Genomic DNA, 20,209 nt, shown 5'->3' with positions numbered 1-20,209 from the left:
AGTAATTTTCTGGTAGAGTCTTTAGGGTTTTCTATGTAGAGGATCATGTCATCTGCAAACAGAGAGAGTTTCACTTCTTCTTTTCCTATCTGGATTCCTTTTATTTCTTTTTCTGCCCTGATTGCTGTGGCCAAAACTTCCAAAACTATGTTGAATAGTAGTGGTGAGAGTGGGCACCCTTGTCTTGTTCCTGATTTCAGGGGAAATGCTTTCAATTTTTCACCATTGAGGGTGATGCTTGCTGTGGGTTTGTCATATATAGCTTTTATTATGTTGAGGTATGTTCCTTCTATTCCTGCTTTCTGGAGAGTTTTAATCATAAATGGATGTTGAATTTTGTCAAAGGCTTTTTCTGCATCTATTGAGATAATCATATGGTTTTTATCTTTCAATTTGTTAATGTGGTGTATTACATTGATTGACTTGCGGATATTAAAGAATCCTTGCATTCCTGGGATAAAGCCCACGTGGTCATGATGTATGATTTTTTTAATATGTTGTTGGATTCTCTTTGCTAGAATTTTGTTAAGGATTTTTGCATCTATGTTCATCAGTGATATTGGCCTGTAGTTTTCTTTTTTTGTGGCATCTTTGTCTGGTTTTGGAATTAGGGTGATGGTGGCCTCATAGAATGAGTTTGGAAGTTTACCTTCTTCTGCAATTTTCTGGAAGAGTTTGAGTAAGATAGGTGTTAGCTCTTCTCTAAATTTTTGGTAGAATTCAGCTGTGAAGCCAAATGGGTGATTTTTAAATGAGTAAAACTAACTCAAGAAAAGTGAAACGACAACCTAGAGAATGGGGGAAAATGTTTGCAAGTCATATATCTCAAGGGAATTGGATTCATAATAAATAATGAACACTTACAACTTAACAATAAAAAAGATAAATAACCCAATTTAAAAATGGGCAAAGGATTTCGGTAGGATTTTCTCCAAAGGGGATATAGAAATGATGAATATCTATACATAGATGAGTGGATAAACAATTGTGGTATATCCATACAATGGAATAGTATTTGACCATAAAAAGGAATGAAGTACTGACACATGCTACAACATGGATGAATTGTGAGAACATTATACTGAGTCAAAAAAGCCAGACACAAATGGTCACAAATTCTGTGATTCCATTTATATAAAGTGCTCAGAATAGGCAAATCCACAGAGACAGGAAATAGATTAGTGGTTCCCAGTAGCTGGCGGGAAGGGAAAATTGGAAGTTACTGCTTATGGAAGCAGAGTTGCTTTGTAGGTGATGAAAATGATCTGAAATTAGATAATGGTGATACTTTCAGAACTTTGTGAATATACTAAAAAGCAATGAATTGTACCTGTAAGATACCCTTTCAAAAAGAGTAAATTTTACAGTATGTAAATTATAGCTCAATTTAAAAAAAAAGGAAAAAATAAATACAATGTAATTTCAGTCATAATCCCAGCAACACTGTGTTTTGGGGAGACAACACAAAGGGAAAACAACGTTTTTAAATCTGAAATTCATTTGTAAAAACACACCTGTCAATACAAACAAAGGAATGTAGGAATATGGGCTTTCCCTAACAGATATTAATGTAGGCATAAAATTGTTATAACAACATTACAGTAAAAGAAAAAATTGATTTATGCAATAGAAAAGTGCAGAAATATGACACATACAATCTCATATATAATAAAGGCGGCATTTGTATGGAAGGGACATTTATTCATTAAATGCTGAAGGAAAAACACTATTTGAATTTCAAATGAATTTGTATTCTATTAATCCTATGAGATGGCTTCCCAGGTGGCTCAGTGGTAAAGAACCCGCCTGCCAACGCAGGAGGTGGGTTCTGTTCCTCGGTGGGGAAGATCCCCTGGAGAAGGAAATGGCAACCCATTCCAGTATTCTTGCCTGGAAAATCCCATGGACAGAGGAGCCCGGTGGGCCATGGTCCATGGAGTCACAAAGAGTTGGACACGACTTCGCGACTAAATATCAATCCTACCACAATGTAAACGTATTTGAAAAACACCATTATATTTCATTTACTCAATCTAGAGACTCCTTGCTGCTCCAAGATACCCTACAGGCTGGTAATCTCTGGCTTTCACAATCAACTTAGCCGGTATCCAAGGGCTTTCCGGATCCCGCCCGGCACTCGGCCAGTTCAACCGTAAGTAGGCAGATCCAGAACACGGTGTTTCGTAGCAAACGCTGGATCACTCCTCCAACCCTCACCCGGACGTTTAGTTTCCGTTTCTTTCAAATACCTGCGTGTAAGCTCCACCAAGTTGAGCACTGTATCTTCATCTTTGCTTATCACACAGTCCTATTCTATGTAATTGCCCGCGTGCCTACCCCGCCACGTTATAACAGAAAGGGAGGACCCGCGGCTGGTTTGTCAGAAATGGAAAAAAAAATTCTTCGAATGACCTTTGAAAGGAGGAATCGTTTCCTTTTCCCTAAACATGTAACTGAAATGTGAAGTTCGTAAAAGTCGTGGGAAAGCACTCTTCCAAGCCACAGGCTGGGACTCCACAGGAATCTAAGTGAATTTGGGGTAAAACCTGTTTAATTCCCTGACTCATGCGTATTGTCTTCTAGGCTCCCAACTTGCCCACAGCAAAGATGAATTCTTCTTGCCACATTTCTTCCTTAATATGAGGTTTAGCAGCCATCTTTTTCAAGGGCAAGGCGCAAGCAGGAAGGTCACACCCTAGAGGCTCCCACAACTACAGAGGCCTTGAAATCGGAGTCCAATAGGAATAGACGTTTACACCGGAACCGCTTTGCCTCACGACCGGAAGAGGCTCTGAGTAAGGGCGTTGGGGGCGGAAGTGACGGGAAGGTGGTAGTGGAGTAGTTGGCGGGTGGTTGATCAGACCCGGTCGCCATGTCCGCGGGGAGCGCGACACATCCTGGAGCCGGCGGGTAAAGCTTCGCTGGAGAGGGCATCTCAGGGAGCGTGGGGAGCAGGAGAGGCAGTGGGATCATGGGAAGCAGCGTATGGGTGGAAGGGCCCTGAGGTGGGAAGTGGACATATTGGAGGGCCGGACTTTTGGGGAGAAGGGTGGTGAGCAGGCCTGGAGTCCCTGGAAAAGGCCAGCGGAGATCAGAAAGAGGAGAGAAGCAGGGACTTCGGGAAGGCCGAACTAAGGGGGAGGCGGAAACGAGGACGTATGGGACAGAGTGGAATCTTAATAGGGATGACAGAGGAGAAAGGAAGTAGATTCTGGAACGAGGTTGGAAGAAGTATTGGGGGAAATGTTGCAGTAGTTCTCTCTAAGGAGAGATGGTAACTCCATTTCTGATAAGGAGAGTCGAAATTGTAAAGGGAACATGATAGCGGGAAAATAGCGTGTTAAGGCGTCGTAAGGGGAGAAAAATATAACTGAAAGCTTTGATGGGGCCTAATATTTTTTCTTTTACTTCCGTAGGCGCCGCAGCAAATGGGACCAACCAGCTCCAGCCCCCCTTCTGTTTTTGCCACCGGCGACCCCAGGCGGGGAGGTTACCAGCAGTGGGGGAAGCCAGGGGGGCTCCACAGCTGCACCCTCTGGAGCCTTGGATGCTGCTGCTGCTGTGGCTGCCAAGATCAATGCCATGCTCATGGCCAAAGGAAAGCTGAAACCAACTCAGAATGCTGCTGAGAAGGTATTTGAAGTTGAGGGGACTCTGCTAATTGCAGTATCAATGGGGGTTATTTTGTAATCTTGTAATCTCCCATAATTTGGATGAATGAAAGAGAAAACAGGGATACAGTAATTAAAGATACTTATATTTGAAATGTATTTGATGATATCTTGTGATTTGTTTTTAGGAGGCAGTTTGATTGGACTTAGTTCACTTAGTTCGGTTTAAGTTCTATGTATATAATTATCTAAAGCAGTGGTGTAATATGTTTTTTGATAACATGTACGTTTTCCATGAAGTCAAAAGAGAAATTCAGATAAATCGCGTGGTTTGAAGTATCGTGTGGAGTTAAAAAGCTGTAGATTCAGATATCTAATGACTGTCTAACTGAAGTGCAGTTAAACATGAACTAAAATGATTAATTGATATGTGAGTTGTTTTGCTGTTTTCATACAAGTTAGGAAATTATTTGGTCATTTTATAAAATCTTTGTTATAATGAGAAGCTTACAACTGAAATGGGTCTGAACTTTGAAGCATTTATCTTGCTGCAGAATGCAAGAATTTTCCTATAGAATAAGGAGTACAGTTCTGTTTACATTGCTAGAATGCATGCTTTGCGCTCAGGGAGAAAAAACAACCTTGCGACAAGTATGGAGTGGATTACTGTCACCAGTTTATAATATGGAAAATTAGGTTCATGAATGGAAAGTTAACTTGTCTTAGATCTGTAAATGGTAGGCACAGATGCCTTACTTCAGTGTCACCTCAGACTCTGGGTGTTTAGCTTTTGTTTGAAAGCCTCTGGAGTTGGAGAATTCAGTTTGTTCCAAGACAGCCTATTCCGTTGTAGTTTTCTTCATCTCCCCCCCCCCCCCCCCCCGTTGTAGTTTTCATGTGACAAACAATTATTTTGGTTTAATTAAAATTGCCTTCGGGGGAAAAAAAAAATTGCCTTCCTTGGTACCTGTGAAGAGTTCTGCTTGAAAACGCAATGCATGTGAGGTGATGGATATGTTAATTAGTGTTTGTGGTAATTATTTCACACTGTGTGTGTATGTCTATATAAAAATGTAACATTGTACACCTTAAATGTTTACAGTTCTGTCAGTTGTACTTCAGTAAAGCTGGGTGGGCTGGGGGAAGAAAGAATATGCAATTCCAAAGCCTTCCAGTTTGTCAGTAAGATAACATCATTTATTAGTAGGCCAGAAACTGTGTGGATGTTTTAATGCTTGAGTTCTGTGGATTTGGCGAAAACTTTCAGCGAATTGGAAGTTTGTTATTCATTGTATTTTTTTGGTTGAAAAGATCCGTGTGAGTCAATTATTTCTTTCTAAAATCTAGAAGAAAATACTAAAAGCACACTGATAGAGATGGATGCTTGAATGTTAAAATTGTTAATATTGATGTTACTCATTTAGACTCATTTTTTCCTCCAAAAAAAGTAATCTCTAAAATGGTAATTGAACCCAGCAGAAGGCAGCATGGTGCATGAATACTGGATTTAGAATCAGAATGCCTCTGTATGAAACCTAGAACCCCCAGTTACTGGTTGTAAATTTTAAGACTTAGTTCCTCAGTCATGTTGCCCATTTCAAGTGCTCAGTCGATGTGTGTATGGCAGCCCCCATTTTGGACTGGCAAGTGGAAAACAAAATTCTGTTGGACAACAGTTGATACGTACCTTTAAAGGTATAAGGATTCAGTGAGATAAGGTGTGTAAATGCATTCTGAAAGTCAGTAAAGGAAAAGAGATATTGTTGAGTTTAGTTTACTTCCACGTTTTAAAAATACCTAATGTGCAAATAAATAATCTGTATTTTACCTTCCTTGTGCTGTCCATGGCAACTAAGGATTGGGGAAGGCTATCTTGAGATTAAAGTTTAATTATTTTAGGGGGCCATGACACACAACTTGTGGGATCTTAATTCCCCAACCTGGGATTAAACCCAGGCCCCCAGCAGTGAAAGCTTTGCATCCTAACCACGAGACCACCAGGGAATTCCCTCTAGTTTATTTTTTAATTTTTTCTATTTTATTAACTTTTAAAAATTATAGTTGATTTACACAAAGTTAGGCTAATTTCTGCTGTACAGCATTTTTTTCCATTTTATTTTTTATTGAAGTATAGTTGATTTTACAATCTTGTGGATTTGCCCATAGTTTAAATTGAGAGAAAACAGTCAGGTTTTAGAATCTTACTTGTCTTTTCATTCATTCTCTTTGTTCTTCCTTAATAGAGAGTAATGGGATGTGAACTGGATACAATTTCAGGATTCCTGAGGCTTCTGTAGAAACAGAATTTTTTTATGTTGTGTAGGTCACATTGCTACCCTAGTTTTGGCACACAGGCAGCTTTCTGTTACACAGATGAGATGTATGAAGGCTCAGGTTGTGCATGGACTCTACCCTACCTTATATTTTACTGCCCCTATAGCTATCTAATTGAGCAGTAAAGCATCATAACTTGGCCTTTAATTTTCCTTTTGGAGATTGCAGCTTTTAGTCCATAGCATTTCTGTAATCATATGGTCATAAAAATGCACACAGGGCCAAGGTTACAAAGATATCTAATGATGGCTTTCAAGTAAATTGACTGTACTTGGTGTCATTTTATGGAGGTTTTGTTTGCTTTTTATTTTGTTTATGACTAATGACCAAGGAATATTTCCAGGTGTGTTTGCTAGGTAGAGGGGATCAGTAAGGAGTTAGTGGCACTTGGGAAGGTGTCATTTTAAATTGAACAAAAAAATAAACAGCAAAGCGATTATTTCATCATATGAACTTTTTAATGTGATTTCTCCTGTTACAGCTTCAGGCCCCTGGCAAAGGCCTAACTAGCAATAAAAGCAAGGATGACCTGGTGGTGGCTGAAGTAGAGATCAATGATGTGCCTCTCACTTGTAGGAACTTGCTGACCCGAGGACAGACTCAAGATGAGGTACGGAGATGTTGGGCCTCTGTGGGGAAGGTGGTGGGTGGATGTAGTGTCAGGAAAACAAGGCCTTTAAACACAAACAGGAGTCAGATTTTTTATTAGTGGTTTTGGGTCTGCAAAGTCAGGATTGGGTTGGTTTAACTGTGAAAGAACTTACTCGTGAAGGTAAAGAAACAGATGGGGTGAATTCCTTGAGTTAGTTTGAATAAGAAACAATAAAATTAAGATTTCAGATAATAGGACAGAACTCACTCCTGCATATTGATGGAGTGAATAAATGGGGAAAATCTATCCTGCTGCCTGTCATTGAACTCAACGAATTGCCAAATTGTCTAATGCATTGTTTGCTTTTTAGATCAGCCGACTTAGTGGGGCTGCAGTGTCAACTCGAGGGAGGTTCATGACAACTGAGGAGAAGGCCAAAGTAGGACCAGGGTATGTATGCATATCCTATACTTTGGGGAAGAGTTGGACATAGGATTCACATGAGCTTCATATATTTGTCATTTGTAGGGAATATGTGTACATGTTTGGTTAGTAGCTATACACACGCGTGTGTGCATGGCACTCACTTAATAGCAGAATTTGAGACATCTCAAAACAGATGTAAGAAGTATTGGCAGCTGTTTCTTTCCTTTTCCTGTTTGGTTTTTTACTTCACAATTAATGCTTTTACTGGAGGAAATAAGTTAGACTAAACTGTGAAAGAAGACAGTAGTTGTTAATATTTAATGTATATCTAAATTTTTTTCTATGGAAATATTCCCCCCCACAAGTGGGTTCCTACTTTGTCATAATCTCCCTTTTAAAAAAATCCTTTTATCAGATTCTTTATTACCACTGTGATGATTATAGGTTGTAGGTTGTCCATATAAAGGTTTCACCTCAGTTTAGTTTCATTACTTCCATTATCCAGTTTTTGAGGGCAGGTATTCAGGCAGTGCAACATTTTTCATACTGGCTTAAACTAAATATAATTAGGAGGCAAAATTTGCTCTCTACCCCAAGCTAAGACTGTATTTTAACCTTGTATATGTGCTGGTTGCTATTTTAAACATTTTTTTCTTTAAACACAGTTATATTTTGCCTAAGCTTTTTATTAGCAGTATGATTGTTGATCACTTTATTATTATAATCACAGTTTAAGTAAGTTTATGGTTTTGTTTCATTTTATTTTTGGCTGTATTGGGTCTTCGTTGGACTTTAAGCTAGTTGCAGCAAGCAGGAGCTACTTTTTGTTGTGGTGCATGGGCTTCTCATTGTGATGGCTTCTCATGTTGCAGAATATGGGCTCTAGGTGTGTGGGCTTCAGTAGTTGCTGCCCACTTAGTTGGTTAGTTGCTTAGTTCTGCAGTGTGTGGAATCTTTCCAGGCCAGGGATCGAACCCATGTCCTCTGTATTGGCAGGCATATTCTTAACCACTGAACTACCAAGGAAACCCCATGTTATCTTTAGAGTCTAAAGAGTCTTCTCTGGGTATGGACCTTTAAAGAAATATACATGTGTGTGTGTATATATATATACACACACACACATACATATATGCCACCACTTTTGTCACCTTAGGTTGGATAGCCAAGAGCCCATTTGCCCATAACTTACTCGACAGCCAACAGAAAGAAATTCTGTTCTCAAAACACTGGGTTATCCAGAAGACTAGAGCCTATAAGAGCATATTTGATCCCTGTGTGGGCCCATTTACTTTAAGCAGCCAGCAAAGTGTATTCTTTCGCCAGCTATAAAACCATGTTCTTAGAAATTTTACTAGCAACAGCCATTTTCATGTATATGGTCTCCTTATTTGGAAACATTTGAGTGATACAGATTAGGTTTGGTGACCCATTTGACCCTTTGGTTGTGACCAGCTTGCTATTATCATTTTAATATTTCTCTTTATAGGGATCGTCCATTGTATCTTCATGTTCAGGGCCAGACACGGGAATTAGTGGACAGTAAGTAATTGTTTTGAGTCACATACTGCTCTTTTTGAAAAAGTATTATACATAATAAGTTGGCAAACTGTTTGTTCCTGGTGGCTGTTCTCACTCTTCTTTATGAACTGCTCATGAATATATTTGGGTAATCTATAAAATGGATTAAAAACACAAGTAACAGAGGATTGGCCTGTGTTTATCATTGTTGTTTATCTGTTCGTTCATTTCTTCAGTGTAGTACCTTACTGTCTGTGTTTTTCCCTAGGAGCTGTAAACCGAATCAAAGAAATTATTACCAATGGGGTAGTGAAAGCCGCCACAGGGACAAGTCCAACTTTTAACGGTGCAACAGTCACTGTCTATCACCAGCCAGCACCCATTGCACAGCTGTCTCCAGCTGTTAGCCAGAAGCCTCCCTTCCAGTCAGGGGTATGTTTTATGGAGATATCATTAACAGTGTTATCATTTCTATAAAAATGATATGTGCCAAATACTATAGGGAGTATGAAGAAAATAATAAAACCCTGAAGTTGCAACCTAAAAGTTACCCCTTTGATAATCCTATTAATGGACCATTTAGGTTACTGAGAGGTAGTGAACATCTGAACACACATCTCTTGATATTGATACATTCTAGATATCAACTTAAAAGAAAATGCATAACATGAGAGTTGAGAGTTAAGTTTTATTTGGACCAGTATGAAAACTGTAGCCCGGGAGATAGTACCTCAAATAATTCTCAGAGACTGTTCCAGAGAGATAGAGGGGAAGGACAGTATATATGTGATTTTGGTAAACTGGGAATACATGTAATTAAATGTTTATTTTTTAGAAAGTTCTTCTGGTCTCATAAAGCTTCTGCTAGTCACGAGAAATAGTCATCACCATGAAGGATTTTAGTGCTTTTCTAGGTACAAGAAGATGTAAAAATTAGACTCATAGAATCAGCTCTTGAGAATAGCTAGCTATCTGAAGACCTGTCCTTCCAGTTTTCTGGGAGTGCAAGAGTGCCTCATTTCTATTTTCCACCCTAAACTCCTTTCAGAGGGTATTGAAGGTCAGCAGTGGCAGCAGCACATGATTTAATCCTTATAGAGGAAGATGGTAAGCACCCATGGCAAGTGCCAGTTTGTGGTTGATATAGAAAAGGGACTGACAGATCAAAGAGTACACATATTGTGCATTTTGAAGTTAGTGGTTTGGTTTACATTGGTAAACTTAACTGGAGGACTAAGAAGGCTGAGTCTGATGAAGTAAGACTCTGCTGATACAATCCTCCTAGAAAAAAAGGGTTGGAGAGAGCAGCCCTCCGTGTGTTATAGAATATCACAGGGTTGACTGTACTACCCGACATTCTACTCCAGTTTTACAGGAAACTGTCTTTGCTGTTTCTTATACAGTAAGTGGATATACCTACTCAGTATTGAATCATGGGTTTTCACTTCTTAAATAGATTTCACTGAACAGAGTAAGATGTTAATGTTGTAGGTATGTACATGGAATACTTAGTTTGTGTTTAAGCAACTTAATAGGGTTTATTTTTTAGGTTCATGGTAGGAATTACAGGAGGGAGGGTCTTTACTCTGGAAGTGATTAAAAGTATCTGGAGGATTAAAGTATTTTGCCTCATAATTTTCATTTTAAGGATTTATTTGTGTATTCTGTTTTAATTAGAGGTATTCTGTTCTTCTGCAGATGCATTATGTTCAAGATAAATTATTCGTGGGTCTTGAACATGCTGTGCCCACTTTTAATGTCAAAGAGAAAGTGGAAGGTCCAGGCTGCACCTATTTGCAGCACATTCAGATTGAAACAGGTGCCAAAGTCTTCCTACGAGGGAAAGGCTCAGGCTGCATTGAGCCAGCATCTGGCCGAGAGGCTTTTGAACCTATGTACATTTACATCAGGTATGGATGGATAGGGCCAAGGACATTTGGATACTTGTCAGCTGATCAGTACAGGCAGAAATGACTCAAGAGGAGCAAGAGAATATGAGCTTAATAAGTAGTAGCATTAGGAACTTAAGTAAATAATAGCAGTAATCACTTTGTAATTAATAAAAACTGAAATAGAGGTGTGATTAGATTTTTTAGTATTTACATCTTTGGGTTTTATAAGAGTCTGTGATCATAAAATGAGCTGCAGTAAGCTGAAAATAACTTTCATTTAAACCTATGACAATATTAATACATTTTAAAATAATTTTAGTGATCTTTAAGTAGGTTTTGTTTATATCAAGAAATAGCATTAGTCAAAGAAGGAGACCATAACATGTGTGGTAATGATATTAGTTATATCTTGAAGGGCTGAAGGACTATTTTTGTGTTTCTGTTTTGTGATATTCAGAAACTTAGATTTGTGCTACATAGACTATACTGCATTTATAAAACAGCATACAAAGTGGAAGCAGAATTCTGTATCTTTTCTTTTTCTTTCCTTCAAATTTATTGGTTCTTACGTCTTTACAGTCATCCCAAACCAGAAGGCCTAGCTGCTGCCAAGAAGCTCTGTGAGAATCTCTTGCAAACAGTAAGTTATATTTATCTGTCTGAAATTCATTTAGAAGATCTACTGCCATCTTGGACTGTGTCTTAGTTATTTTTCTACCTGTATGAGTTTCCTAGGCCTCCCCTATCAGATTCCCACAAACTAGATGACTTAAAATGGCAGACCTTTATTCTCTCACAGGTCAGGAAGCCAGAAGTCCAAAATCAAGGTGTGGGCAAGCTTGGTTCCTTCTGAAGGCTCCAAGGGAGAATCCATTCCATTCCTGTCAACTAGCTTGTTAATAATTGACCTGCAGTCCTTGGCATTCTTTGCCTCGGGTCAGCTTAACTCTGCCTCCATCTTCACCAGGCCTTTCCTGTGTCTCTCATATCTCCTCTCATAAGGAGGAGGAGATTGATTTTACGGTCCACTCTTATCCAGCATGACTGCAACTTAATGATCTCCATCTGTAAAGACATAGTTTCCAAACGATGTCATATTCCAGTGTTTTTGGCAGTCATAAATTTGGTAGGGGGTGGGAATGGTACTTCAAACTACTGCATTATTCCAGCAACTGATCCTCTCTGTAAGGAAGTCAGACTCCCCCAGCCAGGGTCACTGTTGACTTGCATCTCTTCTTCAGGAGCTGTTTCAGTATGACATTCCACTGTATAGTATCATACAGTCTCAGGATTGTCAGTTATTTAAATACCGCTGTTAATCCTGGTCAGGTTGTTTATGATCTGAATTCCAAATTTGATATTAGCTTTAGATGAAGTATGGGTTGAGTTATCATAGTTGAAAACTAGTTATCCTTTGAGCTTCTTTGACTATCCATTCTGTTTATTTTATAATCAAATAACCAGAAGTTAAACCATAGGATTTTTTATAGCACCTAAAGGAAATAAGGTTCAAGGGGTTAAATATGTTCAATCTTGCGTTATTTGGTAATTTAAGGAATTTGGTATCAGGCATCTCAGGATGAAGCTGTTGTTTTCTTTGCTTTTGTAAGGTAACCTGATTTACCAACCCTTGTATCATATAACTTCTTGACCAGCTCCTCATCTTTTTCTTTGTCGCTACTTACTAAGTAGCAACAGAGTTAGACTTAGTAAGATCCTCATGATGAAGAACTGGATGGAAGAGGTAATAAACTTCATTAAACCATGAAGTCCTTGAGAGCAAATTACCCAGTAAATAAAAGAATGAATGGTTTCTCTACAGTTAAACAGAAAACTTAGAAATATCTTAACTGCTTAATTTCTGTGGCTCTGTGAATGATTTTCTACCCTAGAATTGGGTCAATGGGGGGGGGTTAGGATGCTCCCCTCAATTTGCTTCCCTTGTGGCTCAGCTGATAAAGAATCTGCCTGCAATGTGGGAGACCCTGGTTCGATCCCTGGGTTGGGGAAGATCCCCTGGAGAAGGGAAAGGCTACCCACTCCAGTATCCTGGCCTGGAGAATTCCCGTAGTCCATGGGCTCGCAGAGTCAGACATGACAGAGCGACTTTCATTTCTCTTAGGGTGCTCCTGTTGTTCATGTCTCTTGTTCCCAAAACCTGGGTTAGTAATTTATTGGTGTGCCTTATTAAAATTAAGTGTTTGTGTGTGCTCAGTTGTGTCTGACCCTTGGTGATCGCATGGACTGCAGCCCACCAGACTCCTCTGTCCGTGGGATTCTCCCAGCAAGAATACTGGAGTAGGTTACCATTTCCTCCTGCAGGGGATCTTTCTGACCCAGGGAATGTAACCCATGTCTTCTGCTTTGGCAGGCAAATTCTTCACCACTGAGCTACGTGGGAGGCCCTAAAATTTAGATTAAACAGGTCTAATAAATTTGATTGAAACATTGATGGAAATGTTTTGGCTTCTAATTTGCTTTGATCCTAGAATTATATATCCTTATATATACTAAGTGAATTGAGACTGTTCCATATTGATTTGTTTTCCTTTCACTTTTCAGGTTCATGCTGAATACTCTAGATTTGTGAATCAGATTAATACTGCGGTACCTTTACCAGGTGTGTATGTCTTGAAGTGTTTAAAAAATATTTTGGTAGTGATAGTAATAAATAAAGTAAGATATGCGAAGTTAAAGTAGCTGTGCCAGGGCACTAATAATATTCCCTTAAACTTAGGGTAATTTGGAAAGCGATTTGTGCCTCAGTAGTTTTCTTCCCTAGAGATTAAGTTTAATATTCGGCTAAAATGTCTCGTTCTGCTGCAGCTGATTAAACACTTTTTTTCTTCCCCCTCAGGCTATACACAACCCTCTGCTATAAGTAGTGTCCCTCCTCAGCCACCATATTATCCATCCAATGGCTATCAGTCTGGTTACCCTGTTGTTCCCCCTCCTCAGCAGCCAGTCCAGCCTCCTTACGGAGTGCCAAGTATAGTGCCACCAGCTGTCTCTCTGGCACCTGGAGTCTTGCCAGCACTGCCCACTGGAGTTCCACCTGTGCCAACACAATACCCGATAACACAAGTGCAGCCTCCAGCTAGCACTGGACAGGTAGGATGCCAGGATGTGGAATATGAGACTGGTGAATTAGGAAAAATTAGGGCAGGGAGGGGGTGGAAAGCTGGGGGTATTATTCAGAAGCAATTAGAATTTGAGGTGTTTCTTCCTGTGTTCCCACCATTGAACTACCTGAATACTTTGGAATAGTGTGTACATGTGTATATTTATCCTAAAGTTTACATCTTTGTAACTTTTGCCACCAAATACTACTTTAGAGCACTTGTCGAGCTTTTCACAAAGGGCTGGAAGATACATATTTTAGGTTTTGGGGGCCATACAGTTTCTGCCATAACTACTGCACTCTTGCTGTAGCGGAAAAGCCATCACTACACTAGGAAATGGATGAGTGTGACCATGTTCTAATAAAACTTGATTTACAAAAACAGATAGCAGGCCAGATTCATAGTTTACCCTTCCTGGGCTTTGCAGTGTTAAAGTTCTCATGGATTAGGGCTGGCATACCACACTCATCTAAATGATTGGAACTGATTTGCTAATCTTAGAAGAAATATATCATATACAGGTGTTCTAGGCCAAAAGGTATGTGAGCTTCCTAAATGAAAGGATTATAAATGCTGGTATATGTTTCTCAAGCTAGGAAAGAAACTAGAATTTTAGGAAAAGAATAAAGTAGCCAGCTCATTTAGATTATGTACCCTTCTTAGAGGTAGGGGAAAGACTAATGAAAGCATGGTAATGGATTTATGGCAGGTCCTCCTTGGTGGGCCTCTCATAGTGTACCCATGCCAGAGAAAACAGCCTCGAACCATTGCCCAGTCTCTTCACCTGTGGGCTGTGAGCACTGAAAGCGGTTGTACAGTGAAACCAAAAATAGGCTTATGAACTCAATTCTGTTTGTGGTCCCCTAGTCATAATTATTTTACCTTATATTTAGGCAGAGCTCTTGTTCTACAGCTTTGAGCCACATTCTCTTGTAACTGGGAAGCAATATAGCAGAATGGTTAAGAGTATGGGTTTAGAGAGACTGGCAGGGTCCATGATACTTCCCCATTTTTGAGCTGTGTGATCTTGGCAGAGAACTTAATCTATCCAGGTTTTAGTTTTCCTTGTATATAAAATGGCATAGTCATTATATCCCAGAGTTGCAAGGATTAAGTAAGCAGTCAGTAAATATTAGCTGTTATTAATGAAAGTTTTCCTTTTAGAAGTGCTTGTTTTCTCTAATATATCTATCTTTTCCTTTTCGGAACAACCTCTTAAAAGTATTGTACTTGTTCTTGACATAGTTTACCCATGGAAGTGATAGATGAAGTTGAATTTGCCACACAAGCCTTAGCAGCATTTATGATCCAGAAAGAGCTAATTACATTGATTAAAGGGCTTTAAATAAGAGAATGTTCTTGCTTGAGAACTTCTGAACTAAGTAAGTGACTGGAATGTCTATTGTTTGTTCATGATCATGTTTGCTCCTAATGGCAAAGATGTGCAGCAGGTTTTTCCTGAGAGTTCAAAACATTGTAGAGTTTTTCAATTTCATGTTTGCTGCCATGAAGGTAGGAAGACTAGGTGATACTGTTACCAAATTATACTTGAAGGAAACTTAGGACCAGAAGATGAAAGATTTATATGCATCATATTGATCACTAAAGTATATTGTAAACATCCTTTAGTTATTTGTTAGTTGGGCACTCTCACACTTTTTCCTCCTTGGTTTGTTTTGGTCCCAGAGTCCGATGAGTGGGCCTTTTATTCCTGCTGCTCCTGTCAAAACTGCCTTGCCTGCTGGCCCCCAGCCCCCACCCCAGCCCCAGCCCCCACTCCCAAGTCAGCCCCAGGCACAGAAGAGGCGATTCACAGAGGAGCTGCCAGATGAACGAGAATCTGGACTTCTTGGATACCAGGTTAAATAAGATATCCTATCTTACTTTTCTCATCTTATCTTACTGTATTCTCCCTTTAAAGAAAGATAAGTTCACATCTGTGTCAACTGTCCTCCCAATACTAGGATTTCTACATTCTGGAATCCATTTAAATAAGATATTTATCCTTAGGGATTAAGTTAAGCCAAGAGTGATTGATTCCCTTTGAGTGGGTTTTGTCTTTGGGTCAGTGTGATAAGAGAATACAAAGCTCTCCACCTAGAGAGAAGTCGCCTATGACTAGCATCTGGAAGTTCTGTAGAATTCTGCACTTCCTCTTTATACAGCAGACTCTTGAAAGCCTCTTAGAGCTTGTAGTGAAATGAGTAGGGAAGAACTGTTACTGTACCAATATATGGTTTGTATTTAAAACCTCGGCACTGTTCTTTTTCTCCCTGCTAAACAAGAGGGTGGTGTCATTCTCCAATTCCTGCACCCCTGAAAAAACGATAGCCAGAAATGCAGTGATTCTGTGCATGGATGTGATTATAAACTCATTCACTGATGAGTCTTTTTAGATTATTAAAATACATAGTTTTTGTACAGTCTTGTTTTACCCAGAAAAGTACTTTGCCAGAATCCTCTGAAGCATTCTTTGAACCAAACATTCTTTGGAGCATTTTTGTAGTTTATAACTAGATTTATACAAACCAGTTAAGTCATAGATAATTGAAAACATAAAGACAGCATAATGAAGCACAAAATCTCTGGCCAAGTCCTACAGAGAAAAGTAATAGTCTGTGCTCTGAGTATAGTTAACTCCAAATCCCAGAGAGCTATGTAGTGCAGCTTTCTGCAGTTTATCAGAAAGATGAGGCACTTGACAGTTACATTAAGGAGCTAAAGTCAATACAGCAGTTGTAGATTTGCTAATGCCACTGTATTTTTCTGCTCATAGCATGGACCCATTCATATGACTAATTTAGGTACAGGCTTCTCCAGTCAGAATGAGATTGAAGGTGCAGGATCGAAGCCGGCAAGTTCCTCAGGCAAAGAGCGAGAGAGGGACAGGTAAGTTAGTTGGAACATAATTATATGGATATGTTCAGATGTCTTAATGTGAACAATGAGTGTTGCTATGAGCACCCATGTTAAACAAATGAAATCATTTGGATCAAATATTCTGTTCGTTGTAATGGATGCAGTAATGGAAAATACGATGATATCCCTTACACAGTCTTAGAATCACTTACACTCAGCCTTGAATAGTTCAGTACTTGATTATTCAGGTATCTTCCTTTCCTTTTTTTTGTCTGTGTCTTAGCCATTTTCCTAGGATAGAAAGTAAGAGAAGTATTACACAATGAAACCATTTTTGCTATGTAGAATCATAGAATATCATGGATGGAGGTACTTGAATGAGAGTCCAGCCTGCCACCCAGGGCTTGGATTCTCTCCTATGTTATGTCAGCCTTCACAAGACAGAGCTGGTTTTCATCACAACAGTTCATTCTTTCATATTCATTCATTCTGTTTTTTTTTTTTTCATAAGAATATCATACTTTAATTCTTGATGCATCATTTCATATAAACTGCCTAGAAATATGTAGGCAGTTTATAAAAATTTGCCTACTGTGATTCGCAAATCCCATTAGTGGATATACCAGGTTTTACAGTAGTTGAAAGTATACAAAGGCATATTCAAACAGGACAGTTGGGACAATTTTTTTTTCTTTTATTTTGAAGTATAGTTTATAATGTTGCATTAATTTTAAGTGTACAACAAAGTGCTTCACTTGCTGTACATACATATCTTTTTTTTTTTTCCAGATTCTTTTCCCTTTGAAATTATTCCATAATGTTAAATATAGTTCCCTATTACAACTTTAATTTATGTTTATTTACTCATTCTATCTTTATAATCTTACAACTTTTGTTTTTGGCCACACTGCATGGCTTGTGAGATCTTAGTTCCCTGACCAGGGGTTGAACCCAGGGCACTGCAGTGAAAGTGTTGGATCCTAGCCACTGGACTGCCAGGAAATTTCCTAATCTTACAACTTGATAATAGCTTGAAGAATAGGGTGTCAGGTAGAAAGGGTTAAAATTAAATTAATGGTTAAAATGAACTTTTATTTGCAGATTGTATTGTTATTCAACTTCTTATCTACTGGAAAGGTTGAATGTGTCTGAAAAATTATTTTTAACTTTTAACAGGCAGTTGATGCCTCCACCAGCCTTTCCAGTGACTGGAATAAAAACAGAGTCTGACGAAAGGAATGGGTCTGGGACTTTAACAGGGAGTCATGGTGAGTAAGGTGTAGCTGGGGGAGCAAGGGAATGGCTAAGACTGGTTTTAAGCTATTAGTTTTCTAATCTGATATTCATTCAGGTTGACTTATTCAGGTGTTTAATCCAACCTCTATAATCTGTTGGCTAATGAGAATACTTTTTTTTGTTTGTTTATAAGGACATCATATAGTTACACAGCCTTTTATTTTCAACCGACGTGTGTCTAGAAAAGAGTCAGTCGACTTACATTTTATACATAGCATCAGTGACATTTAGGAAAAAGTAATGATTGGTAGGTCATTTCAAAATTTTGTTGCCTTTGTTGTTTGACTACTTGGAGGTCTGATGCAGACTAAAAAGATTTTTGTGTTGGGAGCTGAGCTACCTCTCACCTTATATCTCTTATTTATTGGTTGGGAATGTCAACCAGTGTCTTTTTTAAAAATGTTGCTTCTTAGTATCTCAGAACTCTTAATTTGGAGAGGTCCATAAATGGGATTAGTTTTTTGTTCTTTGCCTATAGTCATAAAAATGAACAGAAGAAAATATTTTTTTCTTTTCTTCTTTTAACTTTTTAAAGGTGAAATATTAGACTCCAGAGACTTACTTGCTAACTTTCCTTTTTTTTTTTTCCTTTTTTTTTTTGTGTGTGTGTGTTTCTTTTTTCTTTCTCTGTTTTCTTACATGGTTCTGGTGGATTCACATTTGCTGATGCTGGTGCTGTTTTTCGTGTGATCTTCAACGTTTTTGGGTGACCATTGACCCTGTGACCTCAAAATGGTGTCCAACTAACCACAATTAACATCTTTTTTTTAATTAACGAATTTATGGTATTATCTTTTTTTTTTTTCTTCTTGGTGGGGAATGGGGTTGGGGTTATTTTTCTTTCTTCTAGATTATCCAGTCAAGAAAATGAAAACTACAGAGAAGGGGTTTGGCTTGGTGGCTTACGCTGCAGATTCATCTGACGAAGAGGAGGAACACGGAGGTCATAAAAATGCAAGTAGTTTTCCACAGGGCTGGAGTTTGGGATATCAGTATCCTTCATCACAACCACGAGCTAAACAACAGATGCCATTCTGGATGGCTCCATAGGCAACAGTGGAGCAGAGATTTGAGCCTTGGTGACTCTCTAGCAATAATGCATGCGTTTGATTTAATAAGACTCTGGGGCCTGTACGGGGAACCATCTTGGACTTTTGCAGAAGTCAGTGATGGGGGGGAAAAAAGTCAGTGATGAGTGTGCCCTTTCTTAAAGGGTTTCCATTCTTTTTTAAAGAAAATCCTTATTTCTGCAGTGACATAGCATCTGTTAAAATTTACTTAGAATTACAAATTTGTCTCAAGCTTTTTACCAGTTGATGAAATGTGCTTGTTCAACAGGGTCATTTCAGTATACCCTTGACCTGGTCCAGTCTTTTCCAAATGAATAGCCCCTATTCTGACATAAAGCAAGTTTTATTTGTATTTTACTACTGTTTGATCAATTTTGATAAAAACTGGTTCCAGACAAAGCCTTACTATTTATTAGTGGGGAAATGATTTTAAGACCATCCTTTCCTTTCAGCACTTAAATCTAAAAACCTCCTCATCCCTATTTCATTTTTTTGGATTCTTTGTTTTGGAAAATGCAGTTTTACTAATGCAGAACTGTTGGATATAGCTGAATCCTGGGATATTGAAGGATTTTTTCCATTGGGATTATCCAAAGCTGGTACCTTTCAGGCACTCTTGTCTCAGATAGCCATTGCTGTTTTTACTGCCCGTCTAAGCTCCTTGTCTTCAACTGGGTCTGAGAAAATTACTTGATCAAAAGCTGGTCAGAACTCATCACAGAAATGATATCCAATGGTCTGTCTCTCTGAGAACTGGTTGCAGCTAAAAATAGAGAGATTTGACTGCTTGGAATAGAATGGTGGACTTAGTGACTGAAATTGCAACTTGTCCTCTTTCTTGGCATTACAGGTTTTGCCAAAAGAACTTTTTTGTATCAAATATTGATGTGTGAAAGTGAAGGAGCTAGTCTGCTGAACCAGGAGTAGTTTGAGATACTGAACTGTCATTTTTGCACATTTGAATACTTTGCAGACTGGCTTTGTATAAACGTATCCTCTGGTTTCCTATATGTTGTAAATATTTAGATCATAATTTCATTATAAATAAATGTATAAATATTCTGCTTGTGGTTTCTTTGTTTTTTATTCCACAACCCATCCATATGTGAAAATTCATAACCTTTTTTACTCGTGTGTTTTAGTCGCTCAGTGGTGTCTGACTTTGCAACCCTGTGGGCTGTAGCCTGCCAGGTTCCTATATCCATGGAATTCTCCGGGCAAGAATACTGGAGTGGGTAGCCATTCCCTTCTCCAGGGGATCTTCTTGACCCAGGGATTGAACCTGGGTCTCCCTCATTGTAGGCAGATTCTTTACCATCTGAGCCACGAGGGAAGCCCCAACATAATATTATAGCTCCATCAGAAAAATACCTACATAGACCCAGAAGTTTGCATGTAGTTCCAAAAGTTTTACGACTGTAAAAGTAAACCCTTAAAAATTCAAATGAAAATAGAGGCTTTTTATGATGGGTATTTTCCACTTTCA

At 38.8% G+C, this 20,209-nt stretch overlaps 1 protein-coding gene and 2 non-coding genes across 4 annotated transcripts; all 3 read left to right on the top strand.

Annotated features, from left to right (window-relative positions):
- The first annotated feature begins 2,815 nt into the window (after positions 1-2,815).
- KHDC4 (KH domain containing 4, pre-mRNA splicing factor) lies at positions 2,816-19,785 on the top strand. 2 transcript variants are annotated; one of them, XM_070467492.1, is made up of 14 exons: positions 2,816-2,910; positions 3,417-3,633; positions 6,427-6,555; positions 6,908-6,987; positions 8,453-8,505; positions 8,753-8,916; positions 10,183-10,394; positions 10,956-11,016; positions 12,939-12,996; positions 13,234-13,487; positions 15,185-15,358; positions 16,275-16,387; positions 17,534-17,625; positions 18,504-19,785. In XM_070467492.1, the coding sequence occupies exons 1-14, from the start codon at positions 2,873-2,875 to the stop codon at positions 18,701-18,703; spliced, it is 1,845 nt and encodes a 614-aa protein (XP_070323593.1). In that variant the 5' UTR covers positions 2,816-2,872; the 3' UTR covers positions 18,704-19,785. The 2 variants fall into 2 exon arrangements, with proteins under 2 accessions (XP_070323593.1, XP_020768149.1); XM_020912490.2 differs by lacking the exon at positions 18,504-19,785 and having other exon boundaries at positions 16,303-16,387; positions 17,534-17,624.
- Positions 9,709-9,843, top strand: LOC139035365 (small Cajal body-specific RNA 4). The gene has a single exon (XR_011488029.1). It is a non-coding gene; the product is annotated as a small Cajal body-specific RNA 4 (non-coding RNA).
- LOC139035361 (small nucleolar RNA SNORA42/SNORA80 family) lies at positions 14,185-14,318 on the top strand. Its single transcript, XR_011488024.1, has one exon. It is a non-coding gene; the product is annotated as a small nucleolar RNA SNORA42/SNORA80 family (small nucleolar RNA).
- Positions 19,786-20,209: the final 424 nt, after the last annotated feature.

This window comes from Odocoileus virginianus, chromosome 5, assembly GCF_023699985.2.
Source record: "Odocoileus virginianus isolate 20LAN1187 ecotype Illinois chromosome 5, Ovbor_1.2, whole genome shotgun sequence".
NCBI classification, from domain to species: Eukaryota; Metazoa; Chordata; class Mammalia; order Artiodactyla; family Cervidae; genus Odocoileus; species Odocoileus virginianus.
This window is presented reverse-complemented; position numbering and strand designations above follow the sequence as displayed.